Source organism: Eriocheir sinensis, chromosome 30 (assembly GCF_024679095.1).
Source record: "Eriocheir sinensis breed Jianghai 21 chromosome 30, ASM2467909v1, whole genome shotgun sequence".
Lineage (NCBI taxonomy): Eukaryota > Metazoa > Arthropoda > Malacostraca > Decapoda > Varunidae > Eriocheir > Eriocheir sinensis.
The window spans coordinates 11,112,251-11,131,113 of record NC_066538.1 but is presented as its reverse complement, the minus strand read 5'-3'; the positions used below and the strand labels follow the sequence as shown (position 1 = coordinate 11,131,113).

General features: G+C 41.5%; 1 protein-coding gene across 1 annotated transcript in view; it reads left to right on the top strand.

Annotated features, from left to right (window-relative positions):
- LOC127005570 (glutamate receptor 4-like) overlaps positions 1–18,863 on the top strand; it is a 453,194-nt gene that overhangs the window by 239,476 nt on the left and 194,855 nt on the right. Inside the window, exons 8-9 of the mRNA XM_050874508.1 lie at positions 100–298; positions 5,059–5,303. Of these exons, the coding sequence (XP_050730465.1) occupies positions 100–298; positions 5,059–5,303 (444 nt within the window). The remainder of the gene's footprint in view (positions 1–99; positions 299–5,058; positions 5,304–18,863) is intronic.

The following is an 18,863-nucleotide window of genomic DNA, read 5'->3' as shown; positions in this document are numbered from 1 at the left end:
CGGGCCGACAGGAGTATGCTCCCCGTTAGATAGTTAGTAGTTATTCTTTTATACACACTTCCTATACACTGAAAACATTAACATTTATTTTACCCTCAGGTCATTGTCAGGGCGCATCGTGGGTAGTGCATGGTGGTTCTTTACCCTCATCATCATCTCGTCCTACACCGCCAACCTCGCTGCCTTCCTCACCGTTGAGAGGATGGTGACCCCTATCAAGTCCGTGGATGACCTTGCCAAGCAGACTGAGGTGGAGTACGGCACAAGAGAGGGAGGCTCGTCCAAGGAGTTCTTTGAGGTGAGGATTTGTATATTTATGAGAGAGAGAGAGAGAGAGAGAGAGAGAGAGAGAGAGAGAGACTGTTTGGTTGAGGCAGTACGTAAGATGCAAGGATTATGCTGAAAAATGTGCTTCTCATATTTACTTAGGAACACTTTACTGTCCTCGTCTTTTGGGTGTCTGATTTTATCGGAGGGACAGAGGAAAGCAAAGAAAGCAGAGAAAGTTTTCGATATATTTTTGTTGTTTATGTTCCGTTTTCACATGTAAGTTTTCGTATCAGTGTGTGTGTGTGTGTGTGTGTGTGTGTGTGTGTGTGTGTGTGTGTGTGTGTGTGTGTGTTTCTTTCTCGTATATTGACTTTTAAATATTTCCGCTCATTACGTCCGCGGCGAGACATTCTGAGGATTTCAATGATAAAATTGATATTAAGAAATTTTATGACCCAAAAAATAAATCTTCTTGGTCATGGACTTTACAAATACATGTCGACCTATTTTTTTCCGCTAGTTCGACCGACTTACGTCATTCATGAAATAAACAGCATCGCGAAGTTTTCTTGCATTTAATAATATTCTCGGAACCTTGCTTATTAAGCCAATAATTTTTCCATGCTTTCTCATTTTATTTCAAGTTATGTAAAAATGAATACAAAAATTATCCGCTGAATCGGAAGGTCGAAGAGTTTGGTTTGTTTATTCTTTTATGTAGTTTTGTGGATTTCTTTTATTCGATTACTCTCAGGTTATGGATGATATTCGTTTACTGAAAAAAAGTAACCATATATTGCATATCATCGTAGCGACACTTTATAAGATAGAAAGCAAGCGATATCAAAAGAAGATTGCAATTCAGTATATATACTTTACTCATTTATCTTAGTTAAAAACATACAAAAAAAGAAAAACGACTGCAGAATATTATAGTACTGATATTTTTTGATACCCTAAAAAATAATTAGAAACATGACGTCGAAATTAGCGCAGTGATCTGTCAAACGTGTTCAGGACCACAGACGCTTCTTTAGCTAGAGAGAGAGAGAGAGAGAGAGAGAGAGAGAGAGAGAGAGAGAGAGAGGGGAGGGGGCTTTGTATCTGGGTCAAAAGGAAAAAAAGACCGTAAAAAGAAAGGCTTCTAATGCTTGTTACCTGAGAGATGCATAAAAATTTCCTGCCAACTTGCCTTCAGTTTCCTCTCAGTGCTTGACGTCCATGCCAGCTTAAGGAGGGATAATCTTCTTTCCTGCTCTTCCTTTGCTTCCTCTTACTCGTCTTCTCTCCATTCATTCTCCCCACTCCCTCCCACTGCTATCCTCCTCCTCCTCCTCCTCCTCCTCCTCCTCCTCTTTATCCTGCTCCTTTATTCTTATTTTGTCCTCCTTTCCCTCATTCTCCTTCTCCTCCTACTCCTCTGCCTCCAACTCTTTATCCTGCTCCTTTATTCTTATTTTTGACCTCCTTTCCCTTCCTCCTCCTCCTCTTCCTCCTCCTCCTCCTCCTCCTCCTCCTCCTCTTCCTTCAACCCTTCCTGTCCCTTGCATTTCCTATGCCTGCCAAAGGGGATAGGATTCTTCTTTCCGGGTTTTGCATATGTGAATAAGAGTGTTAGTTTTTTTTTTGTTGTTGTTGTTGTTTCTTTATGGTTTGTGGATGGTCCTAAGTGTAGATGAGCCGGTGAGTGGCAAGGGAATTATTTACCCATCATATTATGTGCATTTACAATACACAGAAAATGGAAAGAACAACAACACTCAAGAATTACGCCTATATATATATATATATATATATATATATATATATATATATATATATATATATATATATATATATATATATATATATATATATATATATATATATATATATATATATATATATACATTCGTTTTTCGCCTATGACGCCGGTAGGCTATGATGATAGGGCCTGATGGTCGGCACCAGCCTGTTGTGGCGCAGGCAAGTGTTTATAGTGGTGCCATCTTGCACTGGTTCATGATTGCCCTTTCGGAGCTCATCTTTGATACTAGAATCTAGAGTCCGGATTAATAGATGGTCTTCTGGACAGCATGTGGGTAGTCTTAGGCCACTCGGCGGTGACTGAAAAATCACTGCTTGTGGCGCCGGGCGAACCCGCGTCGTCCTGGACGCGGAGCCGTCGCGGTATCCATTCAGCCACCGCCTTCCCAACGATTCCCTAACAATCATATACTTTCCTGATATTTTTTTTATATACACCAGGACAGGTATTTCCTTGATAACTTCATCCCTGCGCGTCAACGAGGGAAGTAATTTATGTAAGTGAGACGAAAGTTATGAGCATGTTTCAGTGAAGTTGTTGGTCTGGGATCTCCTGGAAAGGGGTGCTGAAACGCACTTAAAAAAAGTACAGGAATATGTGGCCAGAACAAGGGAAGAGGTATTGAAGTGGAGAAGGGAAATAATGAATAGCAATCTTTATGGAGACGGTAGAGAAATGGGTGATGGGCATGTTATAAGGGGAGCTGTTTTAGGTGTAGCTGCCTAGAATTAGAGAACGCGAAAGCCGATGCTAAGAAAACGCAAGATGCAATAGGAAAACCCATTTTTAGATCATCTATTCCTCTTGTCATGCAAATATTACACTCAGACGCATTTGTGACCTTTAATGCCGTCATGCGTAGACACGGGCATGACGTGGAAATGACACTGCGAGTCAAACTCACAGGATTACCCCCGTAACACAATTGCATACGCACACAGGCTAATGAATACATGACTGGATATGCAGTCATGTGAGTTAACCTGGCTCACGTTGCAACCCTTGTTGAATGCGTGTGTGTGTGTGTGTGTGGTGAATATTTTAACCCTCTTATCTTTGTCTAAAGTTCTGAGGAGTTTTTGTGTATATGTTTGTTCAATACTTAGGAAGATTAACTTAGCGCGCGTGCACACACACACACACACACACACACACACACACACACACACACACACAAGAAGAAAAAAAATATATACACACACGTATATACAAAAAACTAGACTTACCAAGTGGTTTATTTTTCATTTGATTGTAGTTTGTACTTTGCGTAAGAAGGTTACGTTTATTTTTACAGTGCCGAAAGAAGCTTATAAGGGAAAAAAAAAGGCTAAGATCTGCTCCTGTTAAAGAGAGTCAATTCCGAATGGAGATATGCCTTGGTACTCTTCTGCTGAAAGAGATGAAGTCGAATGCAAGAGGAAGTACAGACGAAAGAAAGTTGTTCCAGAGTTTACATGAGAAAGGAATGAAAGAATGAATATGATTTTTACTCTTGCCTAATGGATAAGGATAACCAAATGACATGCAAGTTAGAGAGCCTTGTACAGCGTGGCCGCTGAAGGGGCGGAGGCATGTAGTTTGTATATTTCGATCAGTCAGCATGAAAATATTGACAGAAGAAAGAAAGAGAGGCAACGTTTCGGAGGAATTTAAGATGTAAAAGACTGTCAGTATGAGGAAGGAATTAATGAGATGAAGAACCTGTAACTCTGCTCTGTTCATAAGGATTTTGTTTGTGGAACCCCTCAACACATGAGATGCCTACTCCATAAAACATATGTCACGATCCTTGTATATGGACAGCGTCTGGAAAGCTGAAAAACATGATGGTAAATACGATACAGGAAATATAACCACGAGGATGCTGATTTAACAATAAAATAAATATGAAATTTCCAGTTAAGAGCTGGACATTTGAGCCTTAGCTAGATGACGGAAACTCTTGAAGAAAATCTTGAATCTTGAAGGTTGTGGGTACATGAGTAAGTGATATTGTTGAGCACATAGCCGCAGCATTCAGCTGTGGATTGAAATTTGAGACAGAAACAGTAGGACGGAACAAAGTAGAATTTTCTGTCAGTAGCCTCAGACACAAGGTATGTATGTAGATGAAAATGTGAGGCAGGCGAGAGAGAGAGAGAGAGAGAGAGAGAGAGAGAGAGAGAGAGAGAGTTGTAGGAAAGGAAGGATTTGTTAGAAATGAGACAAAAAGTGACCGATGGGAAATAGAGGGGACATGTTATACGTGCTGACCTAAGGTGTAAAATGATGTGGATAATTTTTCCGAGAAATGGGATGCATCCCCACCTCCATCCCCAACAACACTCGGAATTTTCTGTGATCAAAAGAGTGAGAGTGGTTTACATTAACCTTTTTCGTAGAAAGGGATAATGGTGTTTAATGTAACTAGGTTTATTATTTTTGTGTAGAAAGTGAGTGTTTAAGGAATAAGAGAAAAATAAAATTTCTACCTGACCATTCATCACCATACCTGCCCATTTTCCTAATTACTTCAACATGCCTTAGCTTTCCTCACCTCAGCTGTCCACCCATGGCATATGTAACCCTCCCTAAAATATCCTTGAAATTTGCCGGTAAATTTGTTAAAAAGGCTTCCCAACATGACACATTAAATTATTTAATAAAATAGAATAATAATAATTATTAATATTTTGTCTTACATTATGTTAAAAGGTTCCTTTAAATCCAACCACTACCCATCGCCCATTTCATATACTCTTATCCTTAACACTTATCCAACTTTGACGTTCATAAGAAAAAAGTTACTACATCCACGACTTACAATCCTCTACTTCACTAAGAGGTATATCTCTCATACATAAAAAAAAACACTTACAGTAACCCGGCCATATCCATTGTCTAATCAACCAACTTTGCTTTAACTGTTAATTTATATTGTTTAAGCTAAACCACTACCTCTTTCGGTTATTTCATGAGAGCCATAACCATCTCTTTTACAGCGTTCAAAGATCAGCGTGTACAGCCGGATGTGGGAGTTTATGTCTTCACGGAAACACGTCTTCACCTCATCTTACGCGGAAGGCATAGAGCGAGTTAGGACTTCAAAAGGAAAATACGCATTCCTCTTGGAAAGCGTCAAGAACGACTACATCAACGAGCAGCTTCCCTGCGACACTATGAAGATTGGGCAGAACCTGAATTCCAATGGCTACGGCGTCGCCACGCCCATTGGCTCTCCTCTAAAGTAAGTGAGAATCTCTGCTGGAACATTCATTATAAATTTATCTTATTTTTTGTTAGTTACAGTGGCTATAACCGATAACACACACACACACACACACACACACACATATATATATATATATATATATATATATATATATCTATATATATATATATATATATATATATATATATATATATATATATATATATATATATATATATATATATATATATATATATATATCCCACCGTAATTCCATATCGTTTTATTTGTGTTTTTGGTCTTACATACGAGTTATATTGTTTTGCTTTCATTTGCTTTCGGTTTGTGGTATGTTGCTTGATTCTCTGAGTGTAACCATGGTTGCTGTGTTGCCTATATTTTAACTCATCCTCTTTTTTTTTTACCTTTTGGTCTATGGTGCCGATAGACTTTCTTATTGGGACCTGGTAGTCGGCCCCAGCCCGTTATGGCGCCATCTGCTTTACCCATTCGGTCACTCGGAGTTAATCTTTGATCCTTTTTGAGAGAGTATCTAGAGTTCGAGTTGATAGGTATTCTTCCTGGCAGCAAGTGGGTTGTCTTTGCTACTCGGCGATGACTGAAAAATTGCCAACGTATGTGTCGCGGAGGGCGGGACGCGAGCCTGCGTGCACCTGGACACCGCGCCGGCACGCTGACCACTCAGCTACCGCCTCCACAAATCCCCCAATATTTTTTCCTTTGTTGTTGTTTCAAACATCTTTTTTTGTGTTATAAAAATTCATAGCAATGATCCCTATCCTTCCTTGTGGTTATGTTGTTTCTCTTTCCTTTGACCTTGCTTAACTTTATTTTCTCTCTTTCCGCACCTTAATTTTTTTTTCTAAATAATTTCACTTCAGTATTTCCATTGCCGTCATTATTTTATGTCAGTGTCATTATTTCACGTCTTTCTAACATGTAGGTTAATGACCTTAAGCGACAAACGACATTCTTTTCGTCTTTATCTTCAGTTAGAAGAAAGTTTCTTTAAAAATGTTATGTTGGTCTCTTATCACCCACTGTAACTTGTAGTACCTCATGGAAGTGACGAATTATTTACTCACCGTGTAATCTTTATTACTCTTGCAGGGTATTATATGTAATGGTTTCGTATTATAATTTATATTTTATTTCCGTTCTACTTAAATGTATGTTTCTGACGAGAACTGAAGATGTAAGAAAAGTGAAACAAAAATAGCAACATTGATCTATATATCGTTGCCCTCCGTTTTCTGTCCTCTGTCTTATCATACTGTTGGATGTATGTGTAAATCTGTGTGTGTGCGTGATCATAGTTGAGAAATAGAAGGGCGAATGTGAAGAATAACAAATAGGAGAGAAAGGATTTACAAGAACTTTTGGAGGTCGGGATGGATTGCAAGTTTTCGTAAAGAGAAATTCAGAAGCTTGAGGATGGAAATATATAAAATGGAAGTTAATTTAATGAAAACAAAATGGCTCATAGCGAATGAGAACTAAAAAGAAAATTATTTGAAATAGAAGAGCAAAAGATATTTAGAAAAAAAAACAGAGGGCAGAGGAGAGAAGGAACGGAGATAAAAAATAAAATAAAAAATAAAACGGGGATACAAATACCGGAGAAGTAAGTGACATCAATTATATTAAAATAAGTGGAGAATAAAGAAATGAAATTAAGACAATAACAAGGACTAGGAGAGAAGAGACGGTGGAAACTGGAGACGCAAGTAACAAGCGTAAGAAAAAAAGTAGATGGATATCGTAGTGGTGGTTCAACATTTTTAGTGAGTTATTTTGCCAGATCTGAGAGAGAGAGAGAGAGAGAGAGAGAGAGAGAGAGAGTCAAGCAGATTATATGTCACGTCGCTACCTGCCTCAGGGACACTCTTGTGCTTTGTTTGGCAGAGTCACAGTCACGTCGAGAGAACCGCACTGGCCTCCTCCTCCAACTCCTCCTCCTCCTCCTCCTCTTCCTTCTCCTTTTCCTCTTCCTCCTCCCCCTCTTCTTGCTACTTTACCTCTGCCTTCTTATCCTCGACCTAATTCAAGTTGCTTTCGTATTTTCAGTTTACATCGTTTTTAGTTTTATATCAGTGTTGTGTTTTTTTTCTATTTTGTATAGTTTATTATGCCCCATCCTCCCTTTCTCTTTTACTCAACTTTTTTTCTTTCAAATCCACCCAATTTTTATCTTTGTTTCTATCCTTTTGTAGTATTTTTTTTTGTATCATCCTCATTTCTGCATTCATCTTTCTTTGTCATATTCCATTTCTTGCTTTATACTTCCTCCCTTTTGCAATACATTGCAATACATCACCAATATCGTCCTCTATAGTTTTCTTCTTGTCTGTATATATATATATATATATATATATATATATATATATATATATATATATATATATATATATATATATATATATATATATATATATATAATTGTTTCTCACCGTTTTCTCACCTGCTTTAATATCTGAGCATTATTTTACAGATTAGTTGTTGTTTTCTTTACCAGATATAACTGACGAAGAAATTGATGTTATTACTGTGTGCAAAATACGCTCTTTGTGACTACTCTCTATGACTAAGATTATACAAAAATATAAAGTGTATATACTTTATTCGGAAACAAAACCCAATGGAAACATTTATATGTAATGTCATAATAAGCTTTGCAGCTGATTGGCTGCACCGCTCTCTCGCAGACACTCATGTCGGACCACATCTTGCATGCTCGAGTGAGACATGTTTCTAAATTATATGCCATAGCTCACCTCATATACTAGATAGCCAGTTTTGGTTGACACCATCAGACTCAGCAGTAACTTAAGAATAAAGATGTATTGTAAAAGCTCGACAGCACAAAAAAGAAAATTGTATTACGATGAGTTGAACTGTGAAGATGTTAAAAAAATGTTTATAACATGTTTTACTTATGCTCGCTGTTTTCAACAGTTGTTCATTGACAGCAGAAATATATTATTACATTACGTAGGAAAATCCCTCATGAACACGATAGTGTAATCAGAATGCAGTTAATGCTCCACATATTGAAAACACAGAGTTATTTATAGCAACATGTCACTCGCCACAACCATAACGGCGGGCGCGACACTCATTTTTTTAACATAATCACGCAGCTTGTCCCGCCCGACGTGATGGTTGCGGCGAGTGACATGTTGCTATAAATAACTCTGTGTTTTCAATATATGGAGCGTTAACTGCATTAAGATCACACTATCGTGTTCACGAGAGATTTTCCTACGTAATGTAATAATATATTTTTGCAGTCAATGAACAACTGTTGAAAACAGCGAGCTTAAGTAAACCATGTTATAAATAGTTTTAACATCTTCACAGTTCAACTCATCGTAATACCAATTTCTTTTTTGTATTGTTGATATTTTTCCGCAATAAAAAAAAAAACAGCATCACTAGAGCAAGATTTAAATGCCCCACGGTGTTGCGTTATTGCCTCACACGTGCCGCACCACGTGGTATGATGGTGATACTGGTATTTTTCGTATAATTCACGTTAAAAATGATTTTTTTCTTCATATTTTGCCACTTGGCATCCCTCCTCTGCAATCTGCAATGAAAGGAAGGAAGGAACGAAAGAGAAGCCGGCATGTAACACCCAAGGGCAAGAGAAAGAAACTCAGAAGAAGGATTAGAAATACCAAGCCGGTGAATATTAGGAATGAATCATCAACAACGAGAAAGGTGTCGCCTTCTGATACCCTTACCCTCGCGTGAATAATATCTTTTCGAAGGGGGGACCAGATGCCTCTTCCATTACTCTAGTAAGTAATAGGCATAGGCAATGTCTTGTGAAAATTTCATGCCAATCAAACAGATACTAATGGCATTACACAGCAGACATGGAATAAAACTTTCGACAACCGATCTCGAAAAGTCTTTTTTCTGGTTAAAAATCCTACTTCATCCACACTTTTTAAGCGATTGTCTATTGCTAAGTAACATTTGAAAGAGCAATAAAAGGGATATTTTTTGGCCAGATGAGCCTTAAAAATGTTTCAAAATAATGGAGTTACGAAAAGCTGAAATACGATTTTTTTTCTTCTTCCAAAAACAAAGCAAGATACGACAATTTCCTCAGGTCGTTTTTTAGATAAATGTGAGAGATATTAATGGTATTTTTTTTAAAGCATTTGATATCATTTGATATCATGTGAACACATACAAACAACATAACAAAATTTCAAGGCTTTAGCTCCTTTCGAAAAAAAGCTTAAATGCTCCCCGTAAGCACCAGAATCTTACTGCATCTTCGAGGTGAGGTCTCACCATGGAATTATATATTTAATAAAAATAACAACCCCTGCTTCTTCCACTCTAAGTTCCTCACACTGAATCCGAACATAGTATTTACTATATATATATATATATATATATATATATATATATATATATATATATATATATATATATATATATATATATATATATATATATATATATATATTCTTTTCTTTTCTTTTTACGTCTTCGCTTGTAGCACCAGTAGGCTTTCTTCAGGGGCCTGGTGGTCGGCCCAAGCCCGTCATGGCGCAGGCAGTTTTTATAGTGGCGCCATTTATGCTTGGCTCATGCTGCCCCCCGGAACTCATTCCTCTAGAGTCCGGGTTGATGGGTGGTCTTCAGGACAGCATGTGGGTAGTCTTAGGGTACTCGGTGGTAACTGAAAAATCCCAGATGGTAGCGGACGGCTTCATACTGACGTCGTCCATGGCGCGGTGAATGTGGGGCCCGCACGCTAACCACTCAGCCACCGCCTACATATATATATATATATATATATATATATATATATATATATATAATATATATATATATATATATATATATATATATATATATATATATATATAAATATATATATATATATATATATATATATATATATATATATATATATATATATATATATATATATATTTTTTTTTTTTTACAACAAAGGAGGCAGCTCAAGGGCACACAAAAAAAAGAAAACAATAATAAAAAAAGAGCCCGCTACTCGCTGCTCCTAAAAAAATAAACAAAAGAGGTGGCCGAAAGCAAGATCAAATACGGGAGGAGAGATGTCCTGATACCCTCCTCTTGAAAGAGTTCAAGTCGTAGGCAGGAGGAAATACAGATGAAGGAAGATTGTTCCAGAGTTTACCAGCGTGAGGAATGAAAGAGTGAAGTTGCTGGTTAACTCTTGCATAAGGGGTTTGGACAGTATAGGGATGAGCATGAGTAGAAAGTCGAGTGCAGCGGGGCCGCAGGAGGGGAGGAGGCATGCAGTTAGCAAGTTCAGAAGAGCAGTCAGCGTGGAAATATCGATAGAAGATAGAAAGAGAGGCAACATTGCGGCGGAATTTAAGAAGTTGAAGACTATCAGTTTGAGGAGGAGAGCTGATGAGACGAAGAGCCTTAGCCTCCACTCTGTCCAGAAGAGCTGTGTGAGTGGAGCCCCCCCACACAAGAGATGCATACTCCATACGAGGGCGGACAAGGCCTCTGTATATGGACAGCATCTGTGCAGGGGAGAAGAACTGGCGGAGACGGTACAGAACGCCCAGCCTCGAGGAAGCTGATTTAGTAAGAGATGAGATATGAAGTTTCCAGTTGAGATTTTGAGTTAAGGATAGACCGAGGATGCTTAGTGTTGAGGAAGGTGATAGCTGGGTGTTGTCAAAGAATAGGGGATAGTTGTTTGGAAGATTGTGTCGAGTGGATAGGTGGAGAAACTGTGTTTTTGAGGCGTTGAAGGACACCAGGTTCTTCTTGCCCCAATCGGAAATAATAGTAAGGGCTGAGGCTAAGCGTTCTGCAGCCTCCAGCCTTGAGTCGTTAAGTTCCTGTAGGGTGGGTCTTCTATTAAAAGAAGTTGAGTAATGCAGAGTGGAATCATCGGCGTAGGAATGGATAGGACAGTTCGTTTTGAAAAGAAGATCATCAATGAACAACAGAAAAAGAGTGGGAGATAGGACAGAACCCTGTGGGACACCACTGTTAATAGCTTTAGGGGAAGAACAGTGACCGTCTACCACGGCAGAAATAGAACGGTCAGAAAGGAAACTGGAGATAAAGGTACAGAGAGAAGGATAGAAACCGTAGGAGGGTAGTTTGGAAAGCAAAGATTTGTGCCAGACCCTATCAAAAGCTTTTGATATGTCCAGCGCAATAGCAAAAGTTTCACCGAAACGGCTAAGAGAGGATGACCAAGAGTCAGTTAAGAAGGCTAGGAGATCACCATCACCATCACCGCCCCTTGCGGAACCCATACTGGCGATCAGATAGAAGGTCAGAAGTGGAAAGGTGCTTTTGAATCTTCCGATTAAGGATTGATTCAAAAGCTTTAGATAGACAAGAAAGTAAAGCTATAGGACGGTAGTTTGAGGGATTGGAGCGGTCACCCTTCTTAGGCACAGGCTGTATGAAGGCATACTTCCAGCAAGAGGGAAAGGTAGATGTTGACAGGCAGAGCCGAAAGAGTTTGACCAGGCAGGGTGACAGCACGGAGGCACAGTTTTTAAGGACAATAGGAGGCACTCCATCAGGTCCATAAGCCTTCTGAGGATTGAGGCCAGAGAGGGCATAGAAAACATCATTTTGAAGAATCTTTATAACAGGCATAAAGGAGTCAGAGGGGGGATGAGTAGGAAGAATATGCCCAGAATCGTCCAGAGTGGAGTTTTTAGAAAAAAGTTTGAGAGAAGAGTTCAGCCTTAGAGATAGATGAGACGGCAGTGTTGCCGTCAGGACTGAGGAGTGGAGGGAAAGATGAAGAAGTGAAGTTGGAGGAGATGTTTTTGGCTAGATGCCAGAAGTCACGGGAAGAGTTAGAGAGAGCAAGGTTTTGGCATTTTCTATTAATGAAAGAATTTTTGGTTAGTCTGAGAATAGATTTGGCACGATTTCGGGCAGAAATGTAAAGTTCATAATTAGCATTAGTTTGAAGGCTCTGGTACCTTTTGTGAGCTACCTCTCTATCACTGACAGCACGAGAACAAGCGTGATTAAACCAAGGCTTTTTAGCGTGAGGAGTAGAGAAAGAACGAGGAATGTATGCCTCCATTCCAGAGACAGTCACCTCTGTGATGCGCTGAGCACACACAGACGGGTCTCTATCCTGGAAGCAATAATTATTCCACGGGAAATCGGAAAAGTACATCCTCAGGTCGTCCCACCGAGCTGAAGCAAAATGCCAGAAGCATCGCCTCTTCGGTGGGTCCAGAGGGTGTACAGGAGCGATAGGACAGGATGCAGAAATAAGATTGTGATCGGAGGAGCCCAACGGAGAGAACAGTTTGACAGAATAAGCAGAAGGGTTTGAGGTAAGGAAGAGGTCTAGAATGTTGGGCCGGTCTCCAAGACGGTCGGGAATACGTGTAGGGTGCTGGACCAACTGCTCTAGGTCATTGAGGATAGCAAAGTTGTAGGCTTGTTCACCATGATGGTCAGTGAAAGAGGATGAAAGCCAAAGCTTGTGGTGAACATTGAAATCTCCTAGGATGGAGATTTCAGCGAATTGAGAGTGGGTCAAGATGTGCTCCACTTTAGAATTCAAATAGTCAAAGAAATTTACATAGTTGGTAGAGTTAGGTGAGAGATAAACAGCACAGATGTATTTAGTAATAGAATGACGATGAAGTCTTAGCCAGATGGTGGAAAATTCAGAAGAGTCAAGGTTGTGGGCACGAGAGCAAGTGATGTCGTTGCGCACGTAGGCGCAACATCCAGCTTTGGATTGAAATTTAGGGTAGAGATAGTAGGAGGGAACAGAGTAGAGATTGCTGTCAGTAGCCTCAGAAACCTGTGTTTCGGTAAGGAAGAGAAGGTGAGGTTTAGAGGAGAAGAGATGATGTTCCACAGAATGAAAATTAGAGCGAAGACCGCGAATGTTGCAGAAATTGAGAAGAAAGAGGTTCGAGGAGTTATCAAGACACCTTTCGGGTCGGCAGCCAGAAGGGGAGTCCTCCCTGGGGGAATTTGTGGTCCCCCTCCCAGGCGGGGACTCCGAGGCTTGGTGTAGGTACGCCATTTTGAAATTTTAATTTTGGGAAAAGGTGTATATGTTGTGTGAATGTAGTGTGGTGTGGATAAAGAGAGGATCTGTCTTTAGAGAACATGCTGAACTACTCTCCGGTGTTGGTGAGACAATAGGGAAACGGTTAGTGAGGACATGGGAAGGGTCTTTGGATGGCTTCAGCTCCCTTCTCACCTCCCATATATACCTCACCGGGAGTGGCTTGTGCCCGTTCGGTAGGTATCTTCCTACCTACTCCAGCCATATATATATATATGTATATATATATATATATATATATATATATATATATATATATATATATATATATATATATATATATATATATATATATATATATATATATATATATATATATACCCCTTTTACTTACTCTGTCAAACTGCTCTTTCCGTTGGGCTCCTCCGATCACGACCTTATTTCTGTATCCTGTCCTATCGCTACTGTACACCCTCTGGTCCCACCGAAGAGGCGATGCCTCTGGCATTTTGCATCAGTTCGGTGGGACGAACTGAGGATGTACAGTCGGCTATAGTGAGTATTGTCACACTGTCCAGTAAGTTTCGTTCAGAAAGCGACATCTGGCAACCCCTCCACGCGACATGAAAATTATTACATCCTATCGAAATCGTACTGTTGTGGTGATCGGTGGTCACAGGTGCACTCTCCATAATTTTAAGATAGATATTTATCAAAAGTGCCCGTCGCTAACGCTTAATATATATTTTTTCTTTAGGCTCTGTCGCTACATTTTGACACGAGCTTTTAGTTTCGGTCAAATTTAGTCAAGAGCAATTCTAAGTTGTCTATCAAACTATGATACATTTACAAATATACTGCACTTATTAAGGGAGATTGTTATGCCTTTTAACTTAAAAAATAAATCCCTGACAGCCGAGATCTTTTTCTTTAAAAAAAAAAAATTATACGTAAAAATAGGCTATAAACGTTCACATGATGGCGTCGTCGACCGCGGGGTTTTCCGCGCTCGCACTCAACACACACACACACACACACACACACACACACACACACACATATTTATACTTGGATATTACGTAATCTTCACGGAGAAATGATTTTAGATTTTTGATGATCTGGATTGTCTTTGAGGCTTTATAGTGACGGGAATTAAGGCTGCGAGTTAAACAGACCCTCAAGCCTATTTGCTGTTTGATGGTAAGGAGCATTAGTCACTGCCTGCCTCTGTGAAGGACAGCATTGCACACGGTATTTTCAAAGTTTAATAAGAAAAAGTGTTTCAGACTGTTCGTGATGTTTTACCTCGTCGTCATCATTATCATCATGTAGAAGACATTCATTATCGCATTTCTAAATTGAATTCATGTAATCTGGTATATTTCTAACTACATTATGTTATAATATAATATAATATTATACAATATTATAATTTCACGGTCAAACACACACTGTACACACTGACTGATACGAGTCATTAACATCACTAGTGAATGCGCCACCTTGGTATAGTTGCCAGATACCGCTACCAGGCTAAACATTCTGAAAACCGTGACACTACTCTCTATCGTCGACTGTACTTTATCCGATTTCCCGTGGAATGATTACTGCTAAAAATTAATGAGCTTCCTGCCTTGACACAGGTAAAGCAGGATAGGGTGGCAAGGGTTAAGTGGGTTTTTCAGGACACAAGGAAAAGAGAGGAGTATGGTCGGGTGTTGACAGAGTTGCAGAGACATTGCCATTGAAACTGGCAGGTTATGCTGCTTCCAGAGTACTTGTCAGCGGCATCATGACGCCATCGATAGGCTGCATCAGTCGTTGGTGGGGTGCATGGTGCGTGCTGGTGAGAGACTATTCGGTACGTGCAGGAGATGGAAACAGATTCCTGGCTGGAATGAGGTGGTGTGGGAGGTGCACGGTATTGCCAGGGAGTCCTCCCTGGAGTAGAGGGCCGGCGGCAGTCCACGCTGGGGCACTCTTGCAGAGAGGATGAGGCGCTCCAGGGCCAGATTCAAGCTCTGTCACAGGTGGTGCAGGGCTCATAAGAAGCAGCTCCGAGCTCAGGCGCTGACTGCCCAGCTGGCTGGCGGTGATGCAGCCGGCTTCTGGCGCGGCCTACGAGCCCTGTCCCTGGACTCTCACACGCTCCCCTCACGTGTGAATCAGGCAGTGTGGGAGGAGGACATTGCCACTATGTGCGGTGACCACTTTGATGGTACCCTGAACTGTGTGGCAGTCGTGGAGAGTGAGAGGGCCCTCCGGAGCGAGCTGCGCGGGGTGACGCTGGAGGGCTTTCGCAGTGTCGACCACAGTGAGCTGAGGGAGAAACTGCGGACGCTCTCCAACAGTGAGGCGCTGGGCGTTGATGGGCTTCCCTCTGGTGCCTTTAAGCTCCATTCACACTGTGCCGACTCTGGGCCACGACAACCCAGCGACTTTTCCGTTTGACAAGTTGGTTCCCACGCTCCAGGAAGGGGTGGAAGGTTTTATTGGCATCTTGGTGTCTTGCCGACTATCTGGGACATTCGGCCAACTAGTTGCCAGCATGTCGTGCTAACCCTCACGACTCCAGACTCCCGTCACGACGTCGGCGCAGCATTCGGCAACAATCTCAAGACCTTTTTCAAGATATGCCCGACCCTTTCACATCAACACTCAAGACCTCATGTACCCTAGAGTCGTGGGTAGTCGTGGCCCAGAGTCGGCACAGTGTGAACGGGGCTTTAGGTATACACCTCCCAGCCTGGTGTCTTGGCTCTGCCTCTTTATCAATGCCTGCATCTGCCATCAATATATACCCTCTCAGGTCTTGGCAGTGCAGATAGTTCCCTTGCTAAAGAGTAAGGTTAAAAACCCTGCGCTCTCTAGCAACTATAGGCCCATTGCCATTGCGACTGCCTTGTCAAAAGTGATTGAGAAGGCAGTGCTGCACCGCCTAGAGACCTACCTGAACACGCTGGACAATCAGTTTAGTTACAAGAAAGAATACGGCATTGAGATGTGTGTGTGGACGTTGAAGAATATCATTGAGTACTACACTTCCAGGGGCTCACCTGTCTACCTTTGCTTCCTTGACACCAGCAAGGCCTTTGACGGAGTAAACTACTGGAAACTCATCAATAAACTGCTTGTAAAGGCAAATCTTGGGTACATTGCCAAGCTCCTAATGTACTGGTACACTACAAAGGAATTTGCTGTAAAATGGGGGCTTCCATTTCGCTGCCATTTATGACAGCCAATGGTGTTCGCCAGGGAGGGATCCTGTCTCCCTACTTGTACTACAACATCTACACAGATGATCTCACTGCCGCTCTGCGTGACACAAGCACAGGTTACCACTTACATGATAGGTGCATCAATTCGCTGAACTATGCTGATGACATGGTACTGATGGCGCCCACAGTGGAGGATCTGCAGGGCCTTATTGGAGTGTGTCAGGCGTATGCTGCCACGCACGATATTGTCTACAACACCACCAAAACAGAGTGCATGGTAGTGCCGCCGCCACACTCAAGGGTGGACTACTGAAATGCCAGAATGTTTACTCTTACCTACACTCCCACACGATCACCGCGTGTAACGAAACACACGAGAAATTAATCCAGACAAGGAAAGGTTTGCCGGCGCCGGGGATCGAACCCGCGACCAGCGGAACGGGAGAGCCACTCCTTTACCAGTCGGCCAAAGAGGTACCCCCCTGGCTAAGTGGGTTATGGGAGGCTCGCCCATGAGGCAAGTCGGCACTACACGTCTCCCCATTCCCATTTAGATTAATTTGTGTGTGTTGAGTTTCCATTTTCTATGAACCTCGGAGGGCATGGGCCATCACTCTACCTGTTACCCTCTCGGGGTGACACAACAGAACCACAGGAGAGGATGCCACCGCTATGCCACCAGTGAAATGACAGAATTTTTTCTTTTACTATACGCCAACACGATCTCTGCGTGTAACGAAACACACGAGAAATTAATCCAGACAAGGAAAGGTTTGCCGGCGCCGGGGATCGAACCCGCGGCCAACGTAACGGGAGAGCCACTCCTAAGCTTTACCAGTCGGCCAAAGAGGTACCCCCCTGGCTAAGTGGGTTATGGGAGGCTCGCCCATCAGGCAAGTCGGCACTACACTACCAGACATCAGCGTGGCTAAGTGGGAGTGCACTTACATTTGTGGATAGATTCACATACCTCAGCCATGTCATCAACATGGAAAGGACCAATGATGATGACATCAAGAAGCAGACCACCAAGCTCACAGTCATCGGCAACACGCTGCTGAGGAAATTCTCCTTCTGCAGCACGGAGGTGAAGTTGGAGTTATTCAGGAGTCACTGCTACTCTCCCTACTGCAACTCGCTGTGGTCGCGGTATAGGGCTGCCCCCATGAACCGTCTTAGGGTTTGTCATAACGACATCCTCAAGCGGCTTCTCGGGCTTCCTAGATGGACTAGCTCTTCCGAGGCCTTCACCGGGCACGGATGAACTGTCTGGCTGTGCTGCGACGCCACGCCGCGTACAGTATGAGTAGAGTGGAACAATCTGGAAACACCATCATCACCTTCGTCAGACAGAGGTCGGCCTATGTATGTGGATCTATGCGGCGGGAGTGGCTGGGCCAACTGTTCGTGTAGATTGTGCGTAAGTGTGCCATGCACACGCATATATAATTATAAGCTGTCATCTATTTAAGTGTGTATGTATCTCCGTTGATCTCGTTCGTTTACTTGTCCTGTTTTTTCTTTTATATATATGCCGTTGGGCGAAATAAAATTATATATATATATATATATATATATATATCTATATATATATATATATATATATATATATATATATATATATATATATATATATATATATATATATATATGTGTGTGTGTGTGTGTGTGTGTGTGTGTATCAGATAGATAGATAGATAGATAGATAGATAGATAGATATAGATATAGACAGTGTTGTGCGCACTACCTGCTAAAAGTAGTGGCACTGCCGCTACCACTACTTCAGTCAAATTGTAGTGGCACTACCGCTACAGCTACTAATTTATAAATGTAGTGCACTACCGCTACTACTACATTTATTGCGTCAAGCAAGAGGATACTGTAGCTACGTCTAACTCTCCTTGTTGCTACCCAAACACTGTCCCATGCCTCGAGGCGGGCGACTGAGACCATGACTGACAAGAGTGACGGGCCGCGGCTCAGCCCACTGAACTATATACGTTTCATTCGCGGTTTCATCACGTACGTAGTTGGTCCACCCCGAGTAGCAAGTATCGAGTAGTGACTAGCCCTACTTAAAAATGTAGCGCCGATGCCGTTTTTGCCGCTCTTTCTAAAAAAGAGTGGCACTAACGCTACAGCTACTAAAAAAGTAGCTTCGTTACGTAGCGGCGCTACTAGTAGTGCCGCTACGCCCAACACTGGATATAGATAGATAAATAGATGGATAGGTAGATATACATTTATTGATTTTTGCAGAATGGCGTATTTTTCAGGGTTATCCTAAGATACGAATTATCTTGCATTGTCTAGCAGAG